General features: G+C 42.7%; 1 protein-coding gene across 1 annotated transcript in view; it reads right to left on the bottom strand.

Annotated features, from left to right (window-relative positions):
* Nucleotides 1-3,686: 3,686 nt before the first annotated feature.
* grap2b (GRB2 related adaptor protein 2b) overlaps nt 3,687-25,707 on the bottom strand; it is a 42,086-nt gene continuing 20,065 nt past the window's right edge. The window contains exons 2-8 of the mRNA XM_050044638.1: nt 14,138-14,301; nt 13,357-13,444; nt 10,531-10,622; nt 10,133-10,255; nt 6,914-7,076; nt 6,654-6,743; nt 3,687-4,420 (exon numbers count right to left, since the gene is read on the bottom strand). Of these exons, the coding sequence (XP_049900595.1) occupies nt 4,235-4,420; nt 6,654-6,743; nt 6,914-7,076; nt 10,133-10,255; nt 10,531-10,622; nt 13,357-13,434 (732 nt within the window). The 5' untranslated portion in view covers nt 13,435-13,444; nt 14,138-14,301 and the 3' untranslated portion in view covers nt 3,687-4,234. The remainder of the gene's footprint in view (nt 4,421-6,653; nt 6,744-6,913; nt 7,077-10,132; nt 10,256-10,530; nt 10,623-13,356; nt 13,445-14,137; nt 14,302-25,707) is intronic.

Raw genomic sequence — 25,707 nt, 5'->3', positions numbered from 1 at the left:
GATGTATTTAGGGAGTGAGTTCCAGAGGGTAGGAGCTGCAATGGAGAAAACCCTTCATCCTTCACGTGTGGTGGTTAGTCCCAATACTTGCCTCAGAACATCAGAACAGATGTGGAGGGTGAGGTCCAAAGTGGTGCCAGTGGTAATCGGAGCACTCAGGGCTGTGATCCCCAAACTGGGAGAGCGGCTCCAGCTGATTCCAGGTACAACACCTGAGGTCTGTCCAGACACATTTGGTCCTAGGAACATCTCAGATACTACTCAGAACCTTCAAACTCCCAGGTCTCTGGTAGAGGACTGGAACTTGAGGAAGACACACACCAACCCCACCAAGAGGTGCTCCGGTTACCACTGGCACCACTGTTGCCTTTACTCCCCACATCTTTTCTAGCTCCTCTTTCAGCCCTTGGTATTTTTCGAGTTTCTCGTGTTCCTTCTTGTTGATGTTGCTGTCGCTCAGGATTGCTACATCTATCACAACTGCCTTCTTCTGTTTGTCGATCAACACAATGTCCGGTTGGTTAGCCATCACCAGTTTGTCGGTCTGGATCTGGAAGTCCCGCAGGACCTTGGCTTGGAAGTGCAAACCAAATAAATGCAAATGGAGAAAGTGGATTGTAATTCCAATTCACATTAGAGAACTACTATTACATACATGTCAGCACTAACCCATTTTTACGTTTTATGTCCTGCTTGTTGGCAATGCCGTTCTAGATGTGCATGTGTCACTACTGCTTCTAGTGCATTTAAAGATTCTGTCCCTTTCCTATCCTTAAACAGCATGACCTCTCGTTTTTATTTGTTTGTTCTCCTTCCTCTCTTTGATGTATTTTTTAGGACGTTTTTAAAACCTGTACACCCTGCTTTGTTTTTGTTTGTGGTATTTTTGGAGGCCTTTTGAAACACCTTGGCCATGGAACGACGGATGAAAAACAGCCTCTTGACTCATTCTGGCATTTTAATATCATGTGTATTAATTAATTTGCACTGTCCCTTCTCGAATAAACTGAATATAAATGTAATTCATCTTTCAAAAAGCAGAATGGTAACATTTAGGATTTACAGTCAGAATAACCGATTTTACAGATGGACCCTGAATGCAGCAGACGTTTAAAGGGGAGTAGCGTGTTCTGTGGAAACATGTAGAGTCTAGGCTTCACCTTGTTCATGCGAAAAAAAAACAGACCAACCCAGATAATAAACTGAGCAAACAGCAACTTGATATGTAGGCCATACTAGAGAGGCTGGGTCATAAGTCTTCACAGTGTCAATGACAAATCCTCTACCACTGTTTATCCTGTTTATCACTCTGTACTGTTTTACTGCTCGTTGAATCTCTGGATAGATACTAAGCTGCATTTTGTTGTCTCAGTGCAACGACAATAAAAGTTTACTCTGGACTTCATCCTGAATTTCACTCTTTATGGTGTGCATTTAGACTTATGCATGTGTGTTCAGTATGTATAAACATTTATGGCCCTGTACATAGTGTATATAATCAGCTATAACTGTGTTCATGAGCCTTTGCTTTTCCAGTTTCAGTATTAATGGCATGATCACAGCACACATTGAATGAATCATGTTAATTATATTATAACACAGACTTTGACATCATGTTGTAGAGAGAGCAGAGGCATTGTATCAAATTCTGGGCCCTATAGTCTCTGTGGGCCCCCCGCCCTTACTCTCTTGATCCATGTCTCTCTCTCACACCTTTTGATTTATTGATTTTTTAAAAGTGTTTTAAACAAAGTTAGTTTTTCCTTGGTGCTCCAGCAGCACACTCAGTCACTCACTTGGCTCCAGTCTAGTGCAGGGGTGAACTACACCATTTTGTGCCTTTAAGGGTGAGAGGGGCCTCAGAGAGCTTCCAATATTTTTTATACAAAGTTCGGTCTTTCAACAGATTTTTTGAGCCACTTTTAATTTAGTCATGGCACTAATTACTTAGAAGTAAAAACATCTTCATTCGAGGCTCTTTCAAGGCCCTGGGTACCGTAAAACTTCAACATTAAAGGTATACTATGCAGGATTGTTGGTTACTGTTTTATAAGTACACTCACCAGCAAAAGTGAAACTAAGAGCCAACCCCTGATTCGATCTCGTTTGGCATTTTACCTCGCCATGCATACATTTTTTCAGCATTGTGTCTCATGGATGACTGCCGTTTACAGTCTGTCACCTGGTTGCCACCTCCTCATAAAGCCCCCACCTCACCTGAGCCCTGTGGAGGTACACGTCCATAAACAACACATTGTCACTCCAGTCTCGTCACATATCGACGTTTGGTCATGGACTTTCCACATCCACATACGATGTGCAAGGTACCCTGGGTGAATTGGTTATTGACGTCCAGTTCTGCCTGTTACATGCATTGTCTTCTTTCAAAATACACTTCTGTTTTCACAGGAAATTTGCCGTTTACATACAGTCTCAAATAAATGCACTACGTCGGTGCAACACCACAAACTGGGTTTTTTTTTTTTCTTTGACAACAAACACATGGTTTGGTTTAGAACAAAAAAGAACAGGGTTTGGCTCTATAATCTCACAGGATGTGAACACCATTCTCTCGGGTGAAAGTCGACATCTGTTTGACCCATGCACCATCCCTCTGGCCTGACCCACTCGGACTTTCGCAGCCTTAAAGGGATAGCGCACCCAAAAATGAAAATTCAGCCATTATCTACTCACCCACATGCCGATGAAGGCTCAGGTGAAGTTTTAGAGTCCTCACAACACTTGCGGAGATCCAAGGGGAGAGGGGGTAGCAACAAAACAAAACACATAATTGAAAACACAAAATATCTCCATACTGCTCGTCCGTGTGATCCAAGTGTCCTGAAGCCCCGACATAAAAAGTTGTTTGGAAAAACGTCATTTGAACACGTGAGCGCGGTGCACAGAGAGGCGGTCAGAGCTACAGGCTACAATGAGGCTAAAAACAGAGTTCAAATGACGTTTTTCCAAACAACTTTTTATGTCGGGGCTTCAGGACACTTGGATCACTACGGACGAGCAGTATGGAGATATTTTGTGGTTTCCGTTATGTATTTTTGGACGTTTGAATCTGGGGCGCCGTCTGCCATTAGGTGGAGTTGTGTTGCTACCTCCTCTCCCCTTGGATCTCCGCAAGTGTTGTGAGGACTCTAAAACATCACCTGAGCCTCCCTCGGCATATGGGTGAGTAGATAATGGCTGAATTTTCATTTTTGGGTGCACTATCCCTTTAACTTTCGTCCTTGTCCCGCCTTACGCTGCTGGGCATTGTTAAACTAAAACGGCAACTGGCTGCGTATCATGCCATTGTGAAAGGACGCCTTTTTTTGTTGGTGTCTGACGCCACAAGTCACTGGCCATGCACTGGATTTCGACTTTGGAGTAAAACCTGGGTCCCATCAATGTCCCAAACACAAAAATAAAAATAAAATAAAAAATATAGCAAGAGGGCAGAGTCTCTGCACATAGCTACACCGCCACACACTTCTAGTGGGCCTTAAGTGATGACTGAGAGGGATTACTTTAGTATGAGTCTATGCATTGTTTTTTGTAAAAATACTTCTAATCTGTACTTAAGTGCAGTACCTGAGTAACTGTACTTAGTTACATTCCACCACTGGACAGGACGGGTCAAGATAATGTATGAATATGTTTTTAAAATGTATTCTCAACTCTGAATATTAATGTGCATCACTGGTTTATTAAAAATATAACAACATGACAATAAATATGCTTTTGTTGATATCATGACTGAAACAACTACAGTACAGGCCCATGTAATTATTTGTCTCAGGCTGTGTAATAAGTCATCTTGTAAGAGCAGACATCACTTTACAAGTATCTTTAACTTAGGTCATCTGTCTGTAAACTGTGTGATGATTCTTTGAGAACTTCTGGAAACCTTTTTACAAACAGTCGTCCCATTACATCTCTTGTACAGGATATACAGCTGTATGTGTGCCATGATGATAGACAGAAATCCCATGTACTGTGTGTGTGTGTGTGTGTGTGTGTGTGTGTGTGTGTGTGTGTGTGTGTGCCTCAACCAAACAAGTTAGTCTTCATTTTTATTCTAGACAGCTGACAGCTTCTGTCGAGAGACGCAGAGGCCTCTGCTGTTCGTTTAGGGTTGTGACTTACTGTTAGTTAGGGCTAACCTGCATGAATTAGCATAAGACATACATTTTAATACAAAGTTATTATAAGATTACATGTATCAGCCTGTGTGCTCCTCTCAGATGGGTTTGGTGTAGTTGGAAGGGAACAGGCCCGTTTTGCCCCTCAGCTCGCCCTTCCACCAGGCCTCATCGGAGCACTCCAAAATGTTGATGATATCGCCGGCGTTGAACTGCAGCTCGTCCATCTCTTCAGCCTGGAAACTGTACAAAGCTCTGACCTGCAGCTTGGGGGAGGCTTTGTGCTGCAGGAGGAGGAGGAGGACAGACAGGATGAGACACAGATGTACAAACTCCATGAACCAGTTGTCACTGAACTCTGCAAGTTCATTAAAATGATTTTGTGGGTAAAATATTAGAGCTGTGTTAAGTTGAACTTCAGATTTCTTGTGTCCTGAGACTTCTAGACAGTGTCAAACCAGACCTTTACTTGGCATAAAGGGTGACAAAAGTTATCAGAATGGTAGAATTTCCTTTGTTGCATCCCCTTTTAATCTTCTCTCGGATTTTCTTTGTAATAAGAATCTTGTGGCTTAGGAATCCCCTAAAGAATTATTATTTGAATCCTACTGTGTAAAAGTCAATAGCGTAGGTGTCATTTCAACACTGGAGGAGGACACATGAAAAAGGGAGGTTGGGAGTCCTCTGCCATACATTTTTTCACTTCAACTACTTCATTCATTCATTCATTCATTATCCTGATGGGGGTCCCGGGTGTGCTGGAGCCTATCCCAGCTTACACTGGGTGAGAGGCAGGGTACACCCTGGACAGGTCACCAGACTATCACAGGGCTGACACATAGAGACAGACAATCATTCACACTCACATTCACACCTACGGACAATTTAGAGTCACCAGTTAACCTGCATGTCTTTGGACTGTGGGAGGAAGCTGGAGTACCTGGAGAAAACCCATGCTGACATGGGGAGAACATGCAAACTACATACAGAAGTGCTCCCCGAACCCGGGTTCGAACCAGAAACCCTTTTGCTGTGAGGCAACAATGCTCTGCACCACCATGCTGCCCAACATTAACTACTTAATTTCCTGAATTCTGGTGATTTTCTGCACCAATTTGTGCCTTTTCTGAATCAATTTATGGTGCAAATGTCTTTAATTTTCTCAAAATAAAAGTCCTTTACTACTTTCATGTTTTTAATTGGATAGACAAATGGACATATTCTAAATGTTGAGGGGAACGTGTCTGGTCATGCTGGTCTGACCTTGGACATGTCAACATGTGGACAGGAGGAGCTGGGGATGGGACTGCCAACCCTGTGATTAGTAGACGACGCCCTCTGTTGGCCCTTATTCTGAGTTTTGAACGATTTATGTGCTTTGTTTTGAGATGACAAAATTATCTAATGCTCATAAAACCCTTTGAAAAAATCTCATTATGGCATGGCAACATTTGTAACATGCTTAAAAGACGCTTTTTTCTGGGCCCCATGAAGTTAAAATTTTGGAGCAAACAACAGCATACATCAGATTAAATTTATAGTTTAGGTCAGTGGTTCCCAACTGGTGGCTCGCGGTTCAAAAGGGGGTTATGAGTCCATTCTGAATGGACCGCAAGTGACTCTGAAATGTGTCAAGTTTGTAAAAAAACCCACTTTATTTTGAAATACCGTGTTGAAGTGCTGTTTCCTGCTGTAGAGTGAGTGACTAACAGACAGCTTGACAGAGACAGCAAACTAGCTGGACAACGTGGCAAAACGCTGTATGACGCTGAACATATTAAACTGTGTGGACCTTGAACTAATGGCTGAGGAGAAATCTGTACCCGTGGCTGGACCAGTTGGGAACCACTGGTTGAAGTCACCTAAATACTTCAGCTTGCAGCCACATAACTGGAGCATCCTAATGAACTAGACTGGTCTTCTACAAATATGTACAAAGAAGCCTACATATGGACCAGGACACACAGTATGTACACACAATCATTCAGACAGACAGGACAGCATATCCATAAGTGTATGTACAGAAAAACAAAGGCATATCCATACTGTACTGTACTCTGTGTGTCTTTACATACCTGCAGAGACAGACTCAGTACAACCCAATTGCCAGAATAAATGTTGGCATCGCATGTTTCTGCAAACCATGGATATGTTACATTTGTATGTTTTACATGTAGCAGATATGTTGAAACTTTGGGTTTCTTTACGTTGAAATTTTCAGTTTTATGTTGTGACAACATTGTGGAGAATGTGTTAGGTTTAGAGTTCGGTAAACATCATGCGTTGATTTAAAATACCTTGTTTGGTCACTACAAACAAGGCTGGAAATGCCCTAAATTTGCAATAAAAATTGAAACAGTCGTCTCGACATCGACCGTCCCCTCCTCATCCGGATGAGAAACTTAGCTCATGACAACTTATCTGAACTATGTCATATGTTTGAAAAGCACAAACCTAATATATCCAGGTTTTGCAGAAATGTACATGTTATTCTGTCGGCACAGAACTATTGAGTACCTGTCGTGGTGCAGGTGAAGGTGAGCAGTTGGGGGGTCGAGGAGTGGGGAGAGGAGCAGGGAGCGGCGGTCTGTCTGAGCCTCCTCTTTGCTGTTTTGACACAAAACTTTATATTATTACTCTTTTTTAACATGTGTTCACTGTATTTATGTGATAGTCAAACATACTTAACTAGAATAAGTTAATAAGTTAATGACAGTACAGTTCTTAGAGGTTGACTCTATCACTCAGGTTAAGTTTTCCATGGGTAGGTTTCCTACCTGCTGATGCATCTCTTGCAGGAATACTTTACTCTGTTTGGAGATAGACGTGCTTTTGTAATATTCCACCAGCTGGTTGAGAGAAGGGAACTTCTCTGACCAGAGGTAATACTGCCCTCTGGTGTCCCGCAGCACTTTGAAGTGCTGCACATCTGCAGTATGTCTACAGTGAAATGAAATACAGAAAATGCTTTGTTTTTTTTGTCTTTCTGCCTTTTCTTGCGTCATGAAGGGCCCAGCATAATATTTGTTTGTGAAAGCATGAGAGTTTGCAGAAATGGATGATTTATTTTTTTCTTAAAGGTTACATTTGGGCCTCTAAAGCTTGTTAACCTCTTGTTCCTGAACAAACATATCACAGCCCTACCAGAGCAGACAGGATGTAAATAAGGTGGACAGGAACAGGATGCACAGGGAGAAGAAATTGACAGATAACTTAAAGACATGGACAGACATGGAGGACAGAAAAAGAAAGCACAAGAGACGACCTCACTGCCTTGTTCAAAAGACAAAACTCAGTAAAAGATGTGAAAGTAATCTGCAATATTAACACTGAATACTTCTTAAGTCGCTCAGCAGGTTTTTTTGTTGCATCCCTGATGCTGCCACATGCACCAATGTTTGATAATCATACACCTCCTCCAACTGTGATATAATTTGACCATCTCAATTCTCGCAAACATTAAAGATGTTTGCATCATTCTGACTAAGCAGCTAGTTATATTTTTGCTGTTGGTTACACAAGTAACCCTAGCACCAAGATCTCCAGCCAAGCCTTACAGTTTCCGTCTTTCCCTTCACTTTAACACTGGCATATTAATTGAAAAGAGTCGGGGTTACTAAAAGTTTATCCTCACCTTCCAGCCAATCAGCATTGAGGCTTCTCAGTGGCTCTGGTATAAGAGATGGTAATGCATCCTTAACCCTTGTTGCTCTAAATGTTTTATATACACTGACATGAAAGAGTGTGACAGTAGGAACAGATGTCATCAAGTCCAATAAATTTTTACGAAGTATCTTTGTCTAAAAAACTAAATTTTTCAGTATGCATTCGTCTCCTGTCTCGCTTGTAACAAAGCATCAACTTTGTACAGGGGAACGTGCAACCGCTGGAGGAAGTGATGTGGTTATATAGAGAAAATGCGTTAATGTGAAAATGCAAATAGAAGTTCTTATCGCAGCTCGTTCTAAACCACATCGATGTGATGGTGACGCAGAATGAAAGAGAGATGGATGGGGAGAAGCGTCGGTTGATAAAAATAATACAGAGAAGATCACTGTCTTTTTTGCATCCCATATTAAGAGGCTGCAGCAAGAAATCAGGACATGTTAAGATTTCTCAATAGATGCATTGTGTTAACTGGATACCAGTAGGCCACCACACAGAAATGGGACCAAGTCACTGGTTTGCAAGTTACAAGTAGGTCTCAAGTTAAGTCCCAAGTCAAGACTAACAAGTCCCAAGTTAAGTCAGAAGTCCTAAGTTTTGAGTTTCATGTCCTAAGCAAGTTATAACATGCTCTCTGCCACATGTAATACCATTTTAGCAACATAGTAATAATATAATACATTTACAAAAATCATACGTGCTTTTTAGAATTGTTTTCATTTGTTAAAAGAAGCTTGTTAAACAGTTATTAAGCTGTGAAGCTAATGTTAGATAAGTGTTACCGGCTCACCCTTGTCAAAGGGCGGTGGCCTTGAGGATAATGAGTGAGTGTGTGATGTGTGCTTTGTTGTGTGTGTGTGTGAAGGGAAGCAGCGCTCTCTCGGGTGTGTCATGGTGAAGACGGCGTGTGGCAACAGCACCCGAATGCCTTGTTATCTTTCCTTCAGGGGAGTGTCTGGACTGCTAGAAGCGAGTTACCAGCTAAGCTATATTAATGCAAATAAACCAGCGTGCTCCCGACTACGGTTCTGAGCCAGTAAGCTGTCACTGAGAGAGGTAATATAAGCATTAGCTCGCTAGCTATGTTACTATTAGCCTGTACTTGTGTGTCAAATGTCAAATAAAGTTGGAAGTTGTTGTGTCTATAATTTCTATAAAGATGTTAAAGGTGTTCTGGTTTCCATCTGTAGTCCGAGTAGTGTTGACCAATCACAGTTGAACAATCACTTTGAACAGCAGGTAGCCTAATCAGTCCACATCATTCCCGGAACCCATCGGCTGTATTCGGCGTCTGACTTCTGGCAGACGGCGATACAGCCTCTGGGGGCAGACCCCCGATTTTTTGGCATTCCGGTTTGATTTGGGTGGAGGAGGCAAATTTCCGTTTCCGACTTCCATTTATATATAAGTAAATATGCTGAACCATTGCGATGGATTCAGAGTTTGCAGTGACGCCAATTATGTTCCGCCTCGTTAGTTCACCGCACGGACCGTTTAACCTTGCAACAACTGCAGCTGGCTCAAACATAAGTCAATATCACGCGGACTACAAAGCCTACAACCGGAAACCAGGGCTCTTCTGCTCTTCTTCCAGAGGCAAGATCTCCTGGGTTTGCCTAGAGACTAGGTACACATTAGCCAAAATGCAATCTCAGAAGCCACTGCCTGTTTCTTGGCAACGAGTGAGCTTTATCTTAGCTATTTTGTAAATTTATCTGCATTCAGTTTCTGTTTATAGAGACTGGCCAAAATGACCTGCACACAGAAGAGGACCTCTTGGCGCTGTTATCCATTGGCTATGCAGGATCAGCCCGAAATATTGGCTACTGCTCCCAGGGGCTTTATCGCTGTCAGATGATAGCCGATGGGTTTTGACACTGTTGCAGCTGTGCTTTTTTAATGCAAATTTTAATCTTTAGGCTTGGAGGACGCTGTTAAGTATGTCATAGGAAAAAGGCTCAAGTCCAGTTGAAATCACGAGTCATTAGCATTAAAGTCAAAGTCGAGTTGCAAGTCTTTTTTCTTTTTTTTTTTTTGTCTGTCTCAGGTCTGACTCGAGGCCAAATCATGTGACTCAGATCCAAACCTCTGGGCTTAGCATTATCACCATTATGCTAATGCTAGTAATTTGGAGCAGCATATCGAATTTGACCGCAAAATACTAAAGACATATGTATAATGGGCATCAACCAGAACAGAAAAAGTATCTCTAAAGATGTTAGCAGTCACTAACTGCATTGATTAGTTGCTCTAAATACACAACTCTTAGCTAGGAGCCAAATTATAGCTATTTCTGGATCTATATGCACATACAGACACACTCAATGCACCTGACAGAGATGGAGAAGTCACCCTGAGCTGCAGAATGGCTGCCCCGTATGAGGAAGGCCCCCACGGGCTGTTGCATCAGCTTCTCCTGGGCGTCGCTGCGATTGAAGTCTTCCTGGTACCAGCTGGAGCCATGGAGGAGAGAGGCAGAAAATGACAGGTGTCAGGGTAACACAGTTATGATGGTGATGACAACGGGAGGATAAATAATCAAAAATTCATGGGAAAATACTGAAAAATACTTGAGCAAACATTTATACATTTATTTCTCAATGGGGTGAGGTGATTGGTCATTCCACTTGTGCACCATCTCAAAAGTTTTTGTCCTTTTCTGTGTTATTTCAAAAACTAGACAATGTCTGTGTCTTTTCATTTTCTCTTTGGCTTTATGTGAGTATACCTGGGCAGATGAAGGTCGATGAAGTTCTTGGGTACAAACCCCACAGATCCATCAAGTTCTGCTTTGTACCAGTTTCCAGTGGTCTGCAGAATCTGACACAGTGGGATACAATTACAGAACACACGCTCACTACAAATGATTTTCATTTATTCAATATTGATTTGGAGGTGCAACAGAAATAAAATCAGTCTCATAAGTCTCATCTTGTTTTGGCTTAAAACACCCAGTTTTGGGGGTGCAGTGCCTGCTGGAAGAGCAGCAATGTCTCGGTAAGAAACAAACACTTTTTGTGGGACTATCCCCAGTCGAACAGCTACAGGTAACTAAAAAACACCCATGTTTGATGCCTAAAAAGCTGCTGGAAACACAGCAACGACTCAATAAAAAACTGTGGGTTTGTTGTATGTTGGTCCTAAACAGATGTTGATATGTCAGATATAGTCTCTGGTTTTTGTTTGAGAAGATAATCCTTTATCCGTCCCATAACGGGGAAATTTGCAACATTACAGCAACAAAGGGATGGTGCAAACAGGAAGCATCAGTCAAAAAGCAGTATATAAATACATAAAGTAAGTAAACTGTACAAAAACAAAGAGCAGAACAATAAGCAATAAGCAAACAGTATGAAAACACAAAGCAATATAATAAGGGAGCTTCAAAAATAAGCAGAAGAGACAGACTGAATGGCTGATTTAACATAACTGACTGATGGAAGTATAGATATTGCATCTGAGTCATTGATTGTAAGCAGTAAAAAATAAAAGCAAGATATAATAAATAGACAGGCTGAGTGTCAGAAGTGACATCCATCCATTTTCTAACCGCTTATCCTCTTGAGGGCCGCGGGTGTGCTGGAGCCTATCCCAGCTGACATTGGGCGAGAGGCAGGGTACACCCTGGACAGGTCACCAGACTATCACAGGGCTGACACATAGAGGCACACAACCATTCACACTCACATTCACACCCACGGACAATTTAGAGTCACCAATTAACCTGCATGTCTTTGGACTGTGGGAGGAAGCTGGAGCACCCGGAGAAAACCCACGCTGACACGGGGAGAACATGCAAACTCCGCACAGAAGGGCTCCCACACCCGGGATTGAACCAGGAACCCCCTTGCTGTGAGGCGACAGTGCTAACCACTGCAGCACCATGCTGCCAGAAGTGACATTATTGCACATATCAAATGTAGATATTTTGCTGTTGGTATATACAGAAATTAAACGTGTGATATATAGTGAGATGGATCGGCAGGTCGGTGCGGCTTCTGCAGTGATGCGGGCACTGTCATGGTGAAGAGGGAGCTGAGCCAGAAGGCGAAGTGTTTGATTTACTGGTCTGTCTAGTCTACGTCCCAACCCTCATCTATGGTCATGAGCTCTGGGTAGTGACCAAAAGAAAGAGAACGCGGATACAAGCGTCAGTTTCCTTCGTGGGGTGTCTGGGCTCAGCCTTAGAGATAGGGTAAAGAGCTTGGACATCCGGAGGGAGCTCGGAGTAGAGCCGCTGCTCCTTCGTGTTGAAAGGGGTCAGTTGAGGTGGCTCGGACATCTGATCAGGACGCCTCCTGGGCGCCTCCCGGTGGAGGTGTTTCAGGCACATCCCGCTGGTAGGAGGCCCCGGGGCAGACCCAGAACACACTGGAGGGATTACATATCTCATCTAGCCTGGGAACGCCTTGGGGTCCCCCAGGAGGAGCTGGAAAGTGTTGCTGGGGAGAGGGACGTCTGGGATGCTTTGCTTGGCCTGCTGCCCCCGCGACTCGGCCCAAGTTAAGAGGATGAAAATGGATGAATATCTAGTGTCAGCTCCCATCCATGTACAACATATTATTATTGTACTACATACATATAATACATGGACGTCACTGTCACACTAAATGTCCCTCTACACCCTGTTTAAACTCTAGAATTCTATATGCAAACACTGCAAATCTGATTTAACTGGCAAAGTTCTGAGTCGGGTCCAGTCCTATTAATTAGACCACTTCCGTCATCAGGTGTCTGTTTTCTGTCTCCATGTACAAAAACAGATCTAGCGAGAGTGCAGCTGTGGTTTGTGTCTGTGTGGTTTTTGAAAATGTTTTTGGAAGCCATGTGGTTTGTTCTTTATATTCACTTTCATGTTGCTGCTGCTGTACATTTTACGACCGTACATTTTACTGTGGGGCAGAATGCGCTTCAACATCTAAAATGAAAAGACTGGGATTAAAGGAATTTCCTTTTTTAACACTTGTATTGTTTTGAATACCTTAATAAGTCCTGTTAAACTGTTAGTTAATTGCACTACAAGATGTTGAACTGGTGGTTTAGAAGTGAGTCACCACTTTTATAACCAAAAAGATCACAAGGATCATCCGTGTGAAAAACACACACAACAATTCACACTCTGGTTTGCATTCTTCACTTTATTATTGCTACTGTATTTTGGTACAGACCACCTCGCCTTTCTAAGTTTGTTTGTACTTGTTGCAGACATACAGAGATCACTGTCCTGTGAAAATAGGAAATAAACTTGTATTCGAGCAGCAGGATGCAGTTTCGTAACACATTTTCATAACCTGCTGTACAAACTCTTAAAAAGTGCTGCAGAGGACAGTGATGCAAATGCTGTTGTTCTCACGCTGCATGAGTGAGCTGAATGTCCAGTCATGTAGGCGACAATGATTTACATGAAAATGCTACCGGCGCCATATCAACAGGCCGCAATTTGAATGCCTTTTACACCGAGAGCTATTAATAACTTGAAGGGTGTTGTTGAAAACACAAAGTAGGAAGTGTGTGTGAACTGTGTACAGCATGTGTGTGTGTGTGTGTCCCTTACCTTTAATTGCTCTCCCTTTCTGAAGCTGAGTTCGTCATCAGCTGTAGCTTCATAGTCATACTTGGCCGCAGCCTCCATGATAAAAGAACTAAATAAATAAACGTGTATAGGTTTACAAATGAAAAACTAAAATAAAATTTTAAACATAGTACATTACTGGTTTTATTTACCTTACAATGTAGCCAATTAGCTGACACTCTTACAGTATAAAACAACTCCAATACACATGGGTGAAAAGTTCTGTCTGACTCGTGTTCTAACTGCATGTGGAAATACAGGCGTTAAAGGAAATAGAAGTTATATCTGCAAAGAGTAACTCTTCAACCAAAGGAACCCCACTTTGACCTAGATGTCTAGATGTGGTTTGACTGTAATGCATTTTGAAAGGCTATAAATTGAGCACATTTTTAAAGCCATCCCACGGCTGACAGTGTTGTACTAAATGTTTTCCGTTATCAGTTGTATCCACAGCAACACACTCCTGATAGTTGCAGTACAAGAGCTACACACAGAAGCGCTTAAACCTGTTGTCTCTCCTTCATATTTCTTTCATGTGCATTAAATAAATGGATTTGACAGATGAAATCAATAAGCTATCACAAGCTTCACCTGGACTCAGTGTATTTCATGGAAAGTGCAATTGGATCCAGTGTGTTGCACCTTCAGTACAGTAAGAGGAGAGTGTGTATTGACATCTCAGAAAACACCAGGCCAACACACCATAATTCAAAATGACAATCTCTTCCCATTTGCGCCTCGTTGAAGAAAAGGAGTTACTCACCATGTACGTGTCGTTCTCCCTGCAGAGCTGAAATCGTGCAGTTTACAAAGAGAAGTGACAAACTCCCGCTGTCGGCTCACAGGAAGCACACTCACACTGCAGCTGCCACTGAAACACACTTTCTCTTGCTGCTGACCACTCGCACACAGCCTCACGTGCTCACACTGAAATAGACACAGGTGCAAAGACACACACATAGAGATTTGAATATATGTGCATGGAACTCATTTACAGAAACAAATACTGTATGAACTGAAGGCAATATTGAGCTCTAAAGTAACTGCATGACTGGCAGCTGAATTTTTTTTTAAGAGTTTCATATATAGAACCAGTGGTGGAATGTAACTAAGTACATTCACTGAAGTACTGTACTTAAGTGCATATTTTAGGGACTTTTACTTTACATGCGTATTTTAATCTCAGACTACTTTGTACTTGTACTTCACTAAACTTAACAACTTAATAGCTCTTGATGTAAAAGGCATTCAAATTGCGGCGCTGGTAGCATTTTCATTCATAAAAACTGTATCTCCGCTTGCTGACTTTTTCCATAGCTCTTAACAAACGTTGAAAAGCAATGAGTAAAGCAGCTGAAAACAAGGCTAAAGGCCCCAAACAGTATAGACCTCGACTTGTTTATATATTTACTTATTTATTTATCATTCAAATTAATTTTCTCGAGGCGCAGCCGGAAGGGGTCCGGTTTGGGGACCTCAGACCTCAGAATTGCAGCCCTGCTTTTCGCAGATGATGTGGTTCTGTTGGCTCTATCACACCGTGACCTCCAGCATGCACTGGAGCGTTTTGCAGCTGAGTGTGAAGCAATTGGGATGAGAGTCAGCACCTCCAAGTCTGAGGCCATGGTTCTCTGTCGGAAACCGGTGGTTTGCCCTGTCCGGGTTGGGGGAGAGTTACTGCCTCAAGCGAGAGAGTTCAAGTATCTTAGGGTCTTGTTCACGAGTGAGGGTAGAATGGAGTGTGAGATGGATCGGCGGGTTGGTGCGGCTTCTGCAGTGATGCGGGCACTGCGCCGGTCCGTCGTGGTGAAGAGAGAGCTGAGCCAGAAAGCAAAGCTTTCAATTTACTGGTCCATCTACGTCCCAACCCTCACCTATGGTCATGAGCTCTGGGTAGTGACCGAAAGAATGAGATTGCGGATACAAGCGGTGGAAATGAGTTCCCTCCATGAGGTGTCTGGGCTCAGCCTTAGAGATAGGGTGAGGAGCTCAGACATCCGGAGGGAGTTTGGAGTAGAGCTGCTGCTCCTTCGCGTCGAAAGGGGTCAGTTGAGGTGGCTCGGGCATCTGATCAGGATGGTCCCAAAACACGCTGGAGGGATTACATATCTCGTCTGGCCTGGGAACGCCTTGGGGTCCCCCAGGAGGAGCTGGAAAGTGTTGCTGGGGAGAGTGATGTCTGGGGTGCGTTGCTTGGCCTGCTGCCCCCGCGACCCGGCCCAGGATAAGCGGATGAAAATGGATGGATGGAACTAATTTTTCAAGGTCAGCAGTCACTTCCACATGGTGGCCTGTAGGCGTGTTGAAATGCTAACATCAGCAAGCTACCAAGACATTAAAATGGTGCCTGTTACATCAGCATGTGACATCCAAAGGTTTTTAACATGCACACCATACTAATGGGCATGTTAGAGTGTTAGAGAATGAACAGGTGTGCTTAAATGGAGCTGTATATCTAACATTGTCTGTAAATACAATGAGGTCATCGCTATCAACTCAAGGACAGGGAGACTCCCTGCCTCTTACATGAGAATGATGGCTAGCAATTGCACTTTCACAAGTCCAATAGAAATAGAAGTGGTGTGGGCCCTTGGTGCTTTCTGTGGGTCTTCAGGTGAGTACCCACCTTCACCGGTGTTTCACCAGTTAAAGCTCACTACACCTCCGGAGGGCTTGACGGCACGCCCCAGCGTCCTGGGGCAGCCCCCTTGGCCCCTCGGGCTCCACAACCACAATGCTCTATGATGTCTCCTCTCTACTGAGGGCGCTCGTTGCGCTTCAGCCACAGCCATCTGGATGCTGCCTCTGCTTGTCTGGTGATGTTATCCACAAGCCTTCTTCTGATTGAAACTCTGATTCCAAGCCTGGACAGGGCGCGGCACAGCGACTGTCCTCGGCACCCTACTTCCACTGGGAAGTTCCATGCCTGCCATCCCACCTGTTGGCATTCGTGGATGAGAACCTGGTACTTCCCGAGCTTCCTCTCATGGGCCTCCTCCATCCTCTCCTCCTATGGCACAGTCAGCTTGAGAAGCGCCACTTGTTTTGTTGCTCTGGACCATAGAACTATGTCTGGTCTGAGGGTTGAGATGGTAATATCCTCTGGAAACTGAAGTTGTTTCTTGAGGTCAACTCACATGTCACAGTCAGCAGCTGTTGCCAGAATCCCCGTGCCAGCTGATGTCCCCCTGGAGCTTTCTCCTGCTTTAACAAATGTGATCAAGCAGGGCCCTTTTCTCCTGATGTTAATAGTGTTCGGTTGAGCTGTAGGCTCTTGGTAGGCACACATATTACTTCCTTCTCATCTGGCTGGCTGGTAGTAGGCGGGGCTTATCAATTAACTCAGTGGTCCAGGAGTGATAATGAGCGTCTTCAGAGAGAGTGAGGGGGGACGGCACTACCGAGAGGCCTGGGGACAGCACCTGGGTTTTTCGCTCTGTGAACCTGACCGCCGACTACCTCCGGTTTTGTGTTTTGTTATTTGTTTTGACCAACCCTTTTATAAAAATTTGAACAATATCTGCCACGACATCGCCTGTGCTGGCCGCTCGTGGGGAGCCTCGTCCGAGCTCACCATTGTTGCTGTTTAGAGGTAAGCCCCACGCACAACCCCACCGCCAGCCAGCCATGTTTCCTCTCTGCACACTCTATGTTAGAGAATGAAGTTACCTAGACACGACCTGAGTCAAACTATCAGTCATTCTCGTAACAAAAGAATGTTACCAGACTAACATTATCAAAATCAAAATACATATTTTTCCTCTGACTGATAGTGCTATTTATCAGTCTGGATTGTTTTTGTGTGAGTTGCTGAGTGTTTACGACATTAGCCGTAGACATGTCTGCCTTCTTTAAATTTAGTGGTACAAGATGGCACTTGACTTGTGATGCTCAAAGCACAAATAAAATCACTTCTTGTTACTTTGATCCATCTCTGCTTATTGGTGTCCAATACAGGAAGTGTCTGTCGACAAATCACATTACACATTACTTTAGTTGGGGGACATTTCAGTTGTTTTCTGAACTTGTTTGCTTGGGTGGAACTTCTGCTGTCCTGCAGTGTGGGTGCATTAAGCGTGTGTGTTTATCAATTATTTGTATTATTAGCAATTTGTCACAGTTTCCAACACATTCCTGTTAAATACCTGCCATTCATTGAACGTGAAAGGAGATATGGAAGCTCTGAGAAACATATATGCTGCGGGAACTGTTACATATCTCAAATCATTAAGTCTCAAATGGTATTTTCAGTAATAAATGACTGAAAATCTTACACAGCAACAAAACTGAGCTGTAAGCTGACAGTAGATCATCAAACAGGCCATCTTCAGCTGTGGTAGGGTGTAGTATCTATGTTTGCCACATGATGGCAGCAGACCTTAAGAATAAGCAAAGTATCTTCTCCTATTATCCATTTCTACATACTTACCATCTTGTATATTTTCAACATGTTGAAGTTGTAGTTGTGGTAAAACCTGTTAAAAAAAGTTTTTTAAAAAGTTTTTAATAACACCCGACTTCACTCTAATTGCTCAGTGTTTCCATTTACACACTTGAGGAACCAAATCGGTGTGCTTTAGCACCAAGGCACTAACTGTTCAGTCACTGCAAGACACTTTGTGAGTTAATCTGACCACCTTTAAGGCAATGACACCAAACTCAAGTAGCATGAAATCACTGCACTGATGGGTGCAGAGATTCATCTCTGTCCTTTTCAAAGCTCTGCAGTGCTGTCTGAGAGTGAAGGACAGCACAGTGTGAGGTAACTACAGGACAAAACTAAAGATGTTGGAAAATAAAGAGAAAGATGTTGCCAAATATTCCTGAGTAATGCTGAGAGCCTTAAGTGATGGTAATGGCTTCATTTGGACATCACTTGTCACCATAACAACTAACAACAATCTGTTTCCTTTTGTACTAGTCAAATGACCACATTTGAGAAAGAGAAGGAGTAAGAAAGAGAAATGTAGAGAAGAAGATGGAGGTTTACTTCTGTCAAAGAAATGCATCAAAATGAGAGGATGGGGGTGGAGGTGGGAGCAAGAGCCAGCTAAGAAAAGGACTACGAGAGGACAGACTAGACAGGAAGAGACAGAACAGAAAGTATTGAAGGTGAGAGGATGCAGAGGCAGAGCCAGTAGCAATGCAGGCAAAACCCGCCGCCACCAACACTCTGTTCTATCTCTCTGAAATTCAGTCAGTCTCAGTGGTCGGCCTGCCATGAATGCTCATATCCCCGTGTGGCGTTCGGCGGGGATTTGATGCCGCGACAGGCTTGAAAAGCAAATGTGATTTTGAGAAAAGCAAAAAAAGGGAAGCAATCAGCAATCCCACCGTGAGAGGGTTGATGAATGGACTCCACGTACTCTCATAGATGTTTATGTGTGTGTGTTACTTTTTTTTTTACAATGGCGACAGAATCATTTGCCTCTTGATAGCTGTTGCCAAGGTGACCTTCAGCTGTACGTGTGTCTATTGTTATGCAGCCTATTATGCAGCATCAGGACAAACAAAACAGGTACAGGTGTAACTATTCAAAAGAGGTATTGTGTGCTTCTGTGTGGATGACACACTATTGAGTGTGTTTAATAGCCTGAGCACATGAAATATCCCATCCAGCCTCATGACAGAGCTCATAAAACTCTGTTTAAACAGGTGGAAAGGAGTCGTATATGGCTCAATGCAGAGCTGCCACCCTGCATTAACGGGCCCGTTAACTCTGCTCGGTGTGCGTGACTGTGTGCCGTCTGTGTGCGTTAATGCTCTGCGACAGTTGCATCTTTTAGGTGTTGAGAGACTTTAAACTCTGGAGATTGAGTGAGTGCAAATGGAAGAGGGAGAGACGGAGAGCAAGACGGATGTATTTGACAACAGAGAGACAGATATAAACGATAAATATTCTGCGAGCAAACATCACATTTCATTCTGTTTACCTTACCTAACTCTGCTCATCTCCCTTCTCCCAAGCCTCTGACCAAGTGTGTGAGGGGAGGGAGTGTGAGGAAACAAGGAAGAAAGGAAAGAGTTTCACTTTTGAAGTTCTTCGACAAAACAGCTCTCTGAAACTCTGAAAAGACAAAATAAAAGATATCCTAACAGGATTCAAAAACAGCGAGACCAACAACACGTCTCTGCACGTCTTCCGACATTCATAAATCTGACAGTATCGTCCCCAGTAGGAAAACACCTGCACTCCACAGAAAGAAGCATGATAGAATCTTCTGGTAGAGGTTTGAAATGAAGAATGTCACATCAGAATGAGCCGTGACAAAATCAACTTCACAAATCTTCAAATCAAAGTTATTAAAAACTGTGAATTCTTCCATTGTTTATGAGCTGGGTGATAATGTGAATGGTCAGTGGGCCCTGATGACATCAGATAAAGTACTGACCCCTTTATTCACGTTATACTAGTAAAACATTTCACTGTGCAATCCATCACGCTGCTTTTTGAATAAAGTTTTCAACAGTCATCCAAACAAGAAACCCAAGATGTAACAGTATGGGTACACATGGATGTTTTTGAACAGGTTAAATCCTCAGAGACATCTCAGCCACACATCAGAAAACCACACACGAGAGGATGTCTTCTCTCTAGCAGATCAAGTCACGTCACTTCTCCAGTTAAACTTTTTTTCTTATCATATCGATATCAGCATTTAAAGGTAACTAGTCCATACCCATTGGTAGCTTTGTCACCTTCTACCTATACCAATCCTCAATGCCTATGTGCAGTTTCACATAGATTGACCACGTCAGTGAGTAGAAAAACGTGGGACAGACAGAATGACTGACTGACTGACAGAATGACACACTGACAGTTTCCGTGATTATGTACCGCATACCATACCATGACTTGATGACTTAGTCATACCAAAAATTAGAAAAAAATCAAACATTGGTCCACAGGGGGAGCCACAGCGATCGGTCGCATTTTAGCCATTTTTAAGCATTTTTCTGTTGTTATAGCGCCACCCAGTTGCCAATTAGAGTTGAATTTGAGGCGTCCTGTTCTACATATCTACCAAGTTTTTCCAACTTTTACCAAGAGGGAACTTTAGATATTGGTCCCTAGATTATGTTCATCGAGTTTCATGCAGATCGGTCAAACTTAGTAGTCTATAGCTGTTATTTCATGCGTCTGATACATACCATAAAACTCTAATTAGTAGCTCGGACTATTATTTGCTTAAATCATTAACGTCACTCGGCTTATATTTGGGACAGGCCTTTCATTACTTTTATGCAAAACTGTTACTCAGCAAGGAAGAAGGAAGGGAGTCACCATTAACCACAGATCTAAACAGATACATAACATTAGCTCAAATGGGTAGCCCGCAAGAACTTCTATAAAATAAACCGCTTGGCAACCAGACCAGGCATCTAATTGAGACAGGCCTTTTTTTGTCAAACTGCTGGTAAAGGGGACTAGGCTTTTAATTCAAATTTTATGGTATTCCATCAACAGCGTGATGAATATAAGTATCAGATTGGACAAAAGCACTGGAGAGGAAAGATGTGACACCAAAAAACTTGACTGGGACATTCAAGGATCTTCCTTCAAAACAATGTATACAGACAAACAAAAGTAATCCCTCTTAATCATCATATCCTCGAAGAGTGTATGGTGTTGTATATATCTGCAGAGACCATGACGTCTGCCTGTATTTTCTTAATCTTCTTATCTCGCTAATCTTGCTGTGTTCAGGACGTCCCTGGGCACAGAGCTCAGGTGAGGTCGGGACTTTATAAAATGTAGCATCCTTTGGGGTTGGCTTTCAATTTCACTTTCACCGGCGATACGGTTCACAAACTGCAGCCAGCAATTCCTGCAGAGAACACAGTTGATGATGATGATATGATGTGAAGAAGAAGGGTAATTAATGCTGTCTGTGTATCTGCTTTCCCTTCATTCAGACATGTTTATAGGCTTCACAGAGGAAGCAGCACAACAGCAACAGCTGCAGTCCTCCTCACTGTCTGTACTGGATCTGAAGCAGGACTCAGAGCTCAGAGCTCACAGTCCTGAACATGGATCTAAGTGGAATTTATTATTAGTAGTGAAGTAAGCGTGTCACTCAGTGAAGCAATGGAGGCACCCTGAATGAACACGCTTAATTTGAACATGTTAATTTTGAGCCATTCATATGTAATTTTGGAGAAAATAAATGCAGCCTAGGTACAAGCACATTCGCATCTCTGGTTGTCTTGTAAACGTTCCTTCCCTGATGCTTCCTCTGAACTTTTCTCACCTGGACCAAGCGTGTAAAGACAGGGTGGAGGGTGTTGTATGCTGTACCAACTGCTAAAACTTGTTATTTTAGGCAACATAAATAAACTTGACTTTGCTTCACTTGACATCCTGTTGGTTTAAATAGGTATGCCTATTCCGTCAGAAGACCGACAGAAAAATGGGACTGAATGCCTTCAGTTTAGTCAGACTGCTCAAAAGCAGCTATCTCAAAAGCTGCTCTGGAAGGCCTTCAATCTCACTAGTCTCAATCAGCACTCAACCAGAGGGCTCCAGCATCGACCCTGTTGAAGCATCCTCGAATGAAGACTGAATGAACTCCAGCTCCACTAGTGGTTGACCCCGACCTTTCTGCATAAATGGGCTTAAGTGAGATGAAATAATAATTTTTCCTCATGGATCAATAGCATGTAGAGTTTTATGTATCATGTGTCCCCCCTGTTGCCACTTAGTGTCCTAACCTTGCTCTGAACATAATGATGTATAAGAGCCTATCTGTCTCTGTCAATAAGAATCCATATCTCACCTTCATCCTCTGCACACATACATCACCCGCTCATATCCATGCATCATACACTAATGGTGCCTTTGGGTTTATACGGCTATAAAATGAATGGGTGTGCATGTGCTGTAGGTGAGGTGACTCCACACAAACAGTCCATCAAGTCAAGTGGACTCAGAGATTATGAAGATGCTGGAATACTAGAAGAGGGTCTGTCAGGGTGGGTCCACTTATTGCATATTCTTATTACTATACGACTGCTCAAAAGCAGTGCTATATGTCCCATGATTGCTCTTTCAACCAGCAACTTCAAGGTACACCATGCAGGAATTGACCCTTCGCTCAGTGTCACCCTCAAACGCTGACTTGCCAATCTAACACATTCTCTCTCTCCAACCTCATCACCTCTCATGGACTTTCTACTTCCACATATGCGGTGCAAGGTATTATGGGTGCATTGGTTGTTGAGGTTCTGGGACACAGTGTCAAGTTCTGTCTGTTACATGCATTGTCTTCTTACAAAAAAACACCTCAGTTTTCACAAGAAATTTACTGTTTACATACAGGCTCTTTTAAAATGAACGTACTACATCGATACAACACCACAACTTGATCTGTTTCTTTTCCTTCAACAGCAAACACACATGGTAAGGTTTAGGGAAATAACCATACAGGACACAAACACCGCTCTCCTAGATGAAAGTCCACCACCACCACCCCTCCTACCCAACTCACTTTCATCACCTTAACGTTCGCTCTAGTCCTGCTGATTCTCCCCCTGATTCCGCTGGGCACCGTTAAACTATAATGGCGACTGGCCGCGTATCATGCCGACGTCAATGCACATCTGTTTTTTTTTGTTGGTGTCTGATGCTACAAGTCACTGCCCAAGCACCGGATTTCGACGACTTCGGAGTGAGACCAAGTTGGCCAATCATAGCGTAGCATCATCCAGGTCCAGGGTCCAATAACTATATAGCTGTGCTCCATAGACTCTCATGCAAACGTTTCAAATCTTCTTCATTTTCAGGCAGGTTTTGTGGATTTGAGGTAATCGTGGTTAGACCTTGTGCCAGGCGCAACAGTGATACTCGTTACCTAGAGAGGTTGGAAGACGATATATGAAAAACATTAAACATTCTACAGTTTGTTGCTAAGTTAGCACTTCTATATTTAATTTTTCAAACCTTCATACCTTGCTGAAATTTCACCAAAGTATATGGTATATAATGGCATGTGTGTGGCTGAAACCTTAGTGTCTCCTTCTCACAGTGCTTGTATGAACTACAAATATAACATTTGCTACTACCGTAGGGATGTTCTATTTGTTGTAATGGAGATGTCAAAGCTATAAAAAGGCTAACCGCTTGCACCTACCTGTCCAACAGAAAGCAGGACAACTCAGAAATGCACTTCACCCTCCCCTTCATAGCTCGCCAGGGAACGTGAAAGTAAAAGCCAATCCCACATTCACTCTGGTTTTGAAACGAGCTTCGTCCACTTGGCCTTTGCCTTGTCATGTTTGTGATTTTTTTTAGGCACTGTGATTTTCATAGCTTCCTCTTGGATGTGTGCTGCTCATAGATTGTATAAAATAATGGATGTATCCACTGTGATGTCACCCAGTGGTTTGTTGACACCCGTTTTGTGGCCTCAAGTTCAGCATTTCAGCTGTCACCACTCATGGACTGTGGTGATGCCTCGCAGACAGCCTATCATTCAAAGCCGCTTGCCCTTAAAGATGCATAACTTTAAGCCTTGATCAAATGTAAACGTGTGAGTAATATAAAATTTCACCCCTCATACAGTTGTCACGATGGGGGAAATTAGCTACAGAGATCAAAACCTATTTTGGATTATTTGGTACTTTACCTTTGCAGCATTGCCGATGAAAGCAAACAAGTTTGTCCACACTATTACATTCTTTATTTTCCCCTGAGACTTTTCCCTTTTTGGATTTGGAATCCACAACTAGCCTATCTGGGAAGACTTGAGACTACTATAGTCATTGCTAATGATGTTTTAGATGAAAAGGCTTCAGGTTGTAGACGTATGATGCACATTTTAGTAGACAAAATGTTAAAGCATTTTTTAAAATCAGTGTATAGGCTACGCATTTTTCAGTTGAAGAATGTAAGAATGATGAGAATGATTTGCTTATGGAGCCAGCCTCAAGTGGCCATTTAAGAAGCTGTAGTCTCTGGCACTTCCGCATTGGCTCCATTAATAAGCCCTGGAGGTTGCCACTGCTCGTTAGCTAAAGTTTTATAAAGTCATGACCTCACTGGCATGCTGTTATAGGCCTGGGGCCACACAGTGACGACAAAAATGAGAGGAAAATAAGAAAATACAGACAAAGGGCAGCGTCTCTGCAGAAAAATACACTGCCACACACTCTAAGTGCGTCATAAGTTATTATTGAGACAGATAACTTTTGTGAGTTTATATATTAATTTCCAGGAAAAATCCTCCATTGTATACATTCAAGGTAACCCTCACTTTACTAAACTAACTCAAATTATCTAACACTAAAAGATGCTAGGTGTCATTTTGTTGATCAAATTTCAATTTCTTAGCACAACTTTCAGTTAAGTTCGACACTTTTGAAAAAAATCTGTGTATGCCAGTTTATTTGATGGGTCAATCAGCATAAATTGCCGCTCACCATGGCAACAGTTCCCATGTGTGTCCTGCTATCGCAAACAGTGCTGAAATGACCTTCATTTCAATACCATGCATATTCATCTCATCTGGAAGACACAGACAGAGGCTGGGTCAGAGTGGGTGGAGGTGGAGATGAAGAAAGAAGATGACGGGATGAAGAAATAAGGCTACTGCACAGAGGAGGACTTGTGTAGGAGCAAATACCCATGCACACACACACACACACACACACACACGATCCCCTGCCAGGCCTGAGAGTTAAATAATTCAGCAGAACGGGGATGTTGCTGAGGGCAGTGCTATGTGGAGTGGGGACTGTCAGTCTCAAGCGCACATAAACTAGAATATTCCATTCATCAGTGAACATCAGTTTAATAAATAATTTTGCAGACATTTACCATTTTGTGATAAATCTCGATATCGGACAAAACCAACAAACAAAAACCTGAGACTTGCTCAAAAAGTAACCAGGTGACAGTAGAGCAACAGAGATATCAGTTTTGCTGTACATGTCGGCTGATAAGTAACAAGGAATTGCAGCACAGCAATGTTAAACTCTAGGGTGATTCAGAAACTGTCACCATGACATTATTTGTCCACCACAGAGAACTGACAACTTGACTTTTTTTCCTGTCAAACATTCCATTTAATATGTACCTGGATTTGTATTCTCAAAAAAGTTTTTCAAAGACATATGTAACAAGATTGTTTATGTGTTATGTTAAAGAGGCAACAGATAGCATCTTTTCCTAAATATATCATTATGAAAATAATGTGGGTTGCACAGGGGAGTGGCCACAGTAAAATCAGACTATCAGCGTTTACATAGGTTACTTAGTGGCTTTGCAATCTTTGTAATAAGCTTCTGCCACCGGTGCTGAAATTTCGCAGAAAAAATCTGCTTTACGGCAGGAAA

Source organism: Epinephelus moara, chromosome 5 (assembly GCF_006386435.1).
Source record: "Epinephelus moara isolate mb chromosome 5, YSFRI_EMoa_1.0, whole genome shotgun sequence".
Classification (NCBI taxonomy): Eukaryota; Metazoa; Chordata; class Actinopteri; order Perciformes; family Serranidae; genus Epinephelus; species Epinephelus moara.
Note: the sequence above shows the minus strand (reverse complement) of the source record. Positions and strands in the feature narration are given on the sequence as shown.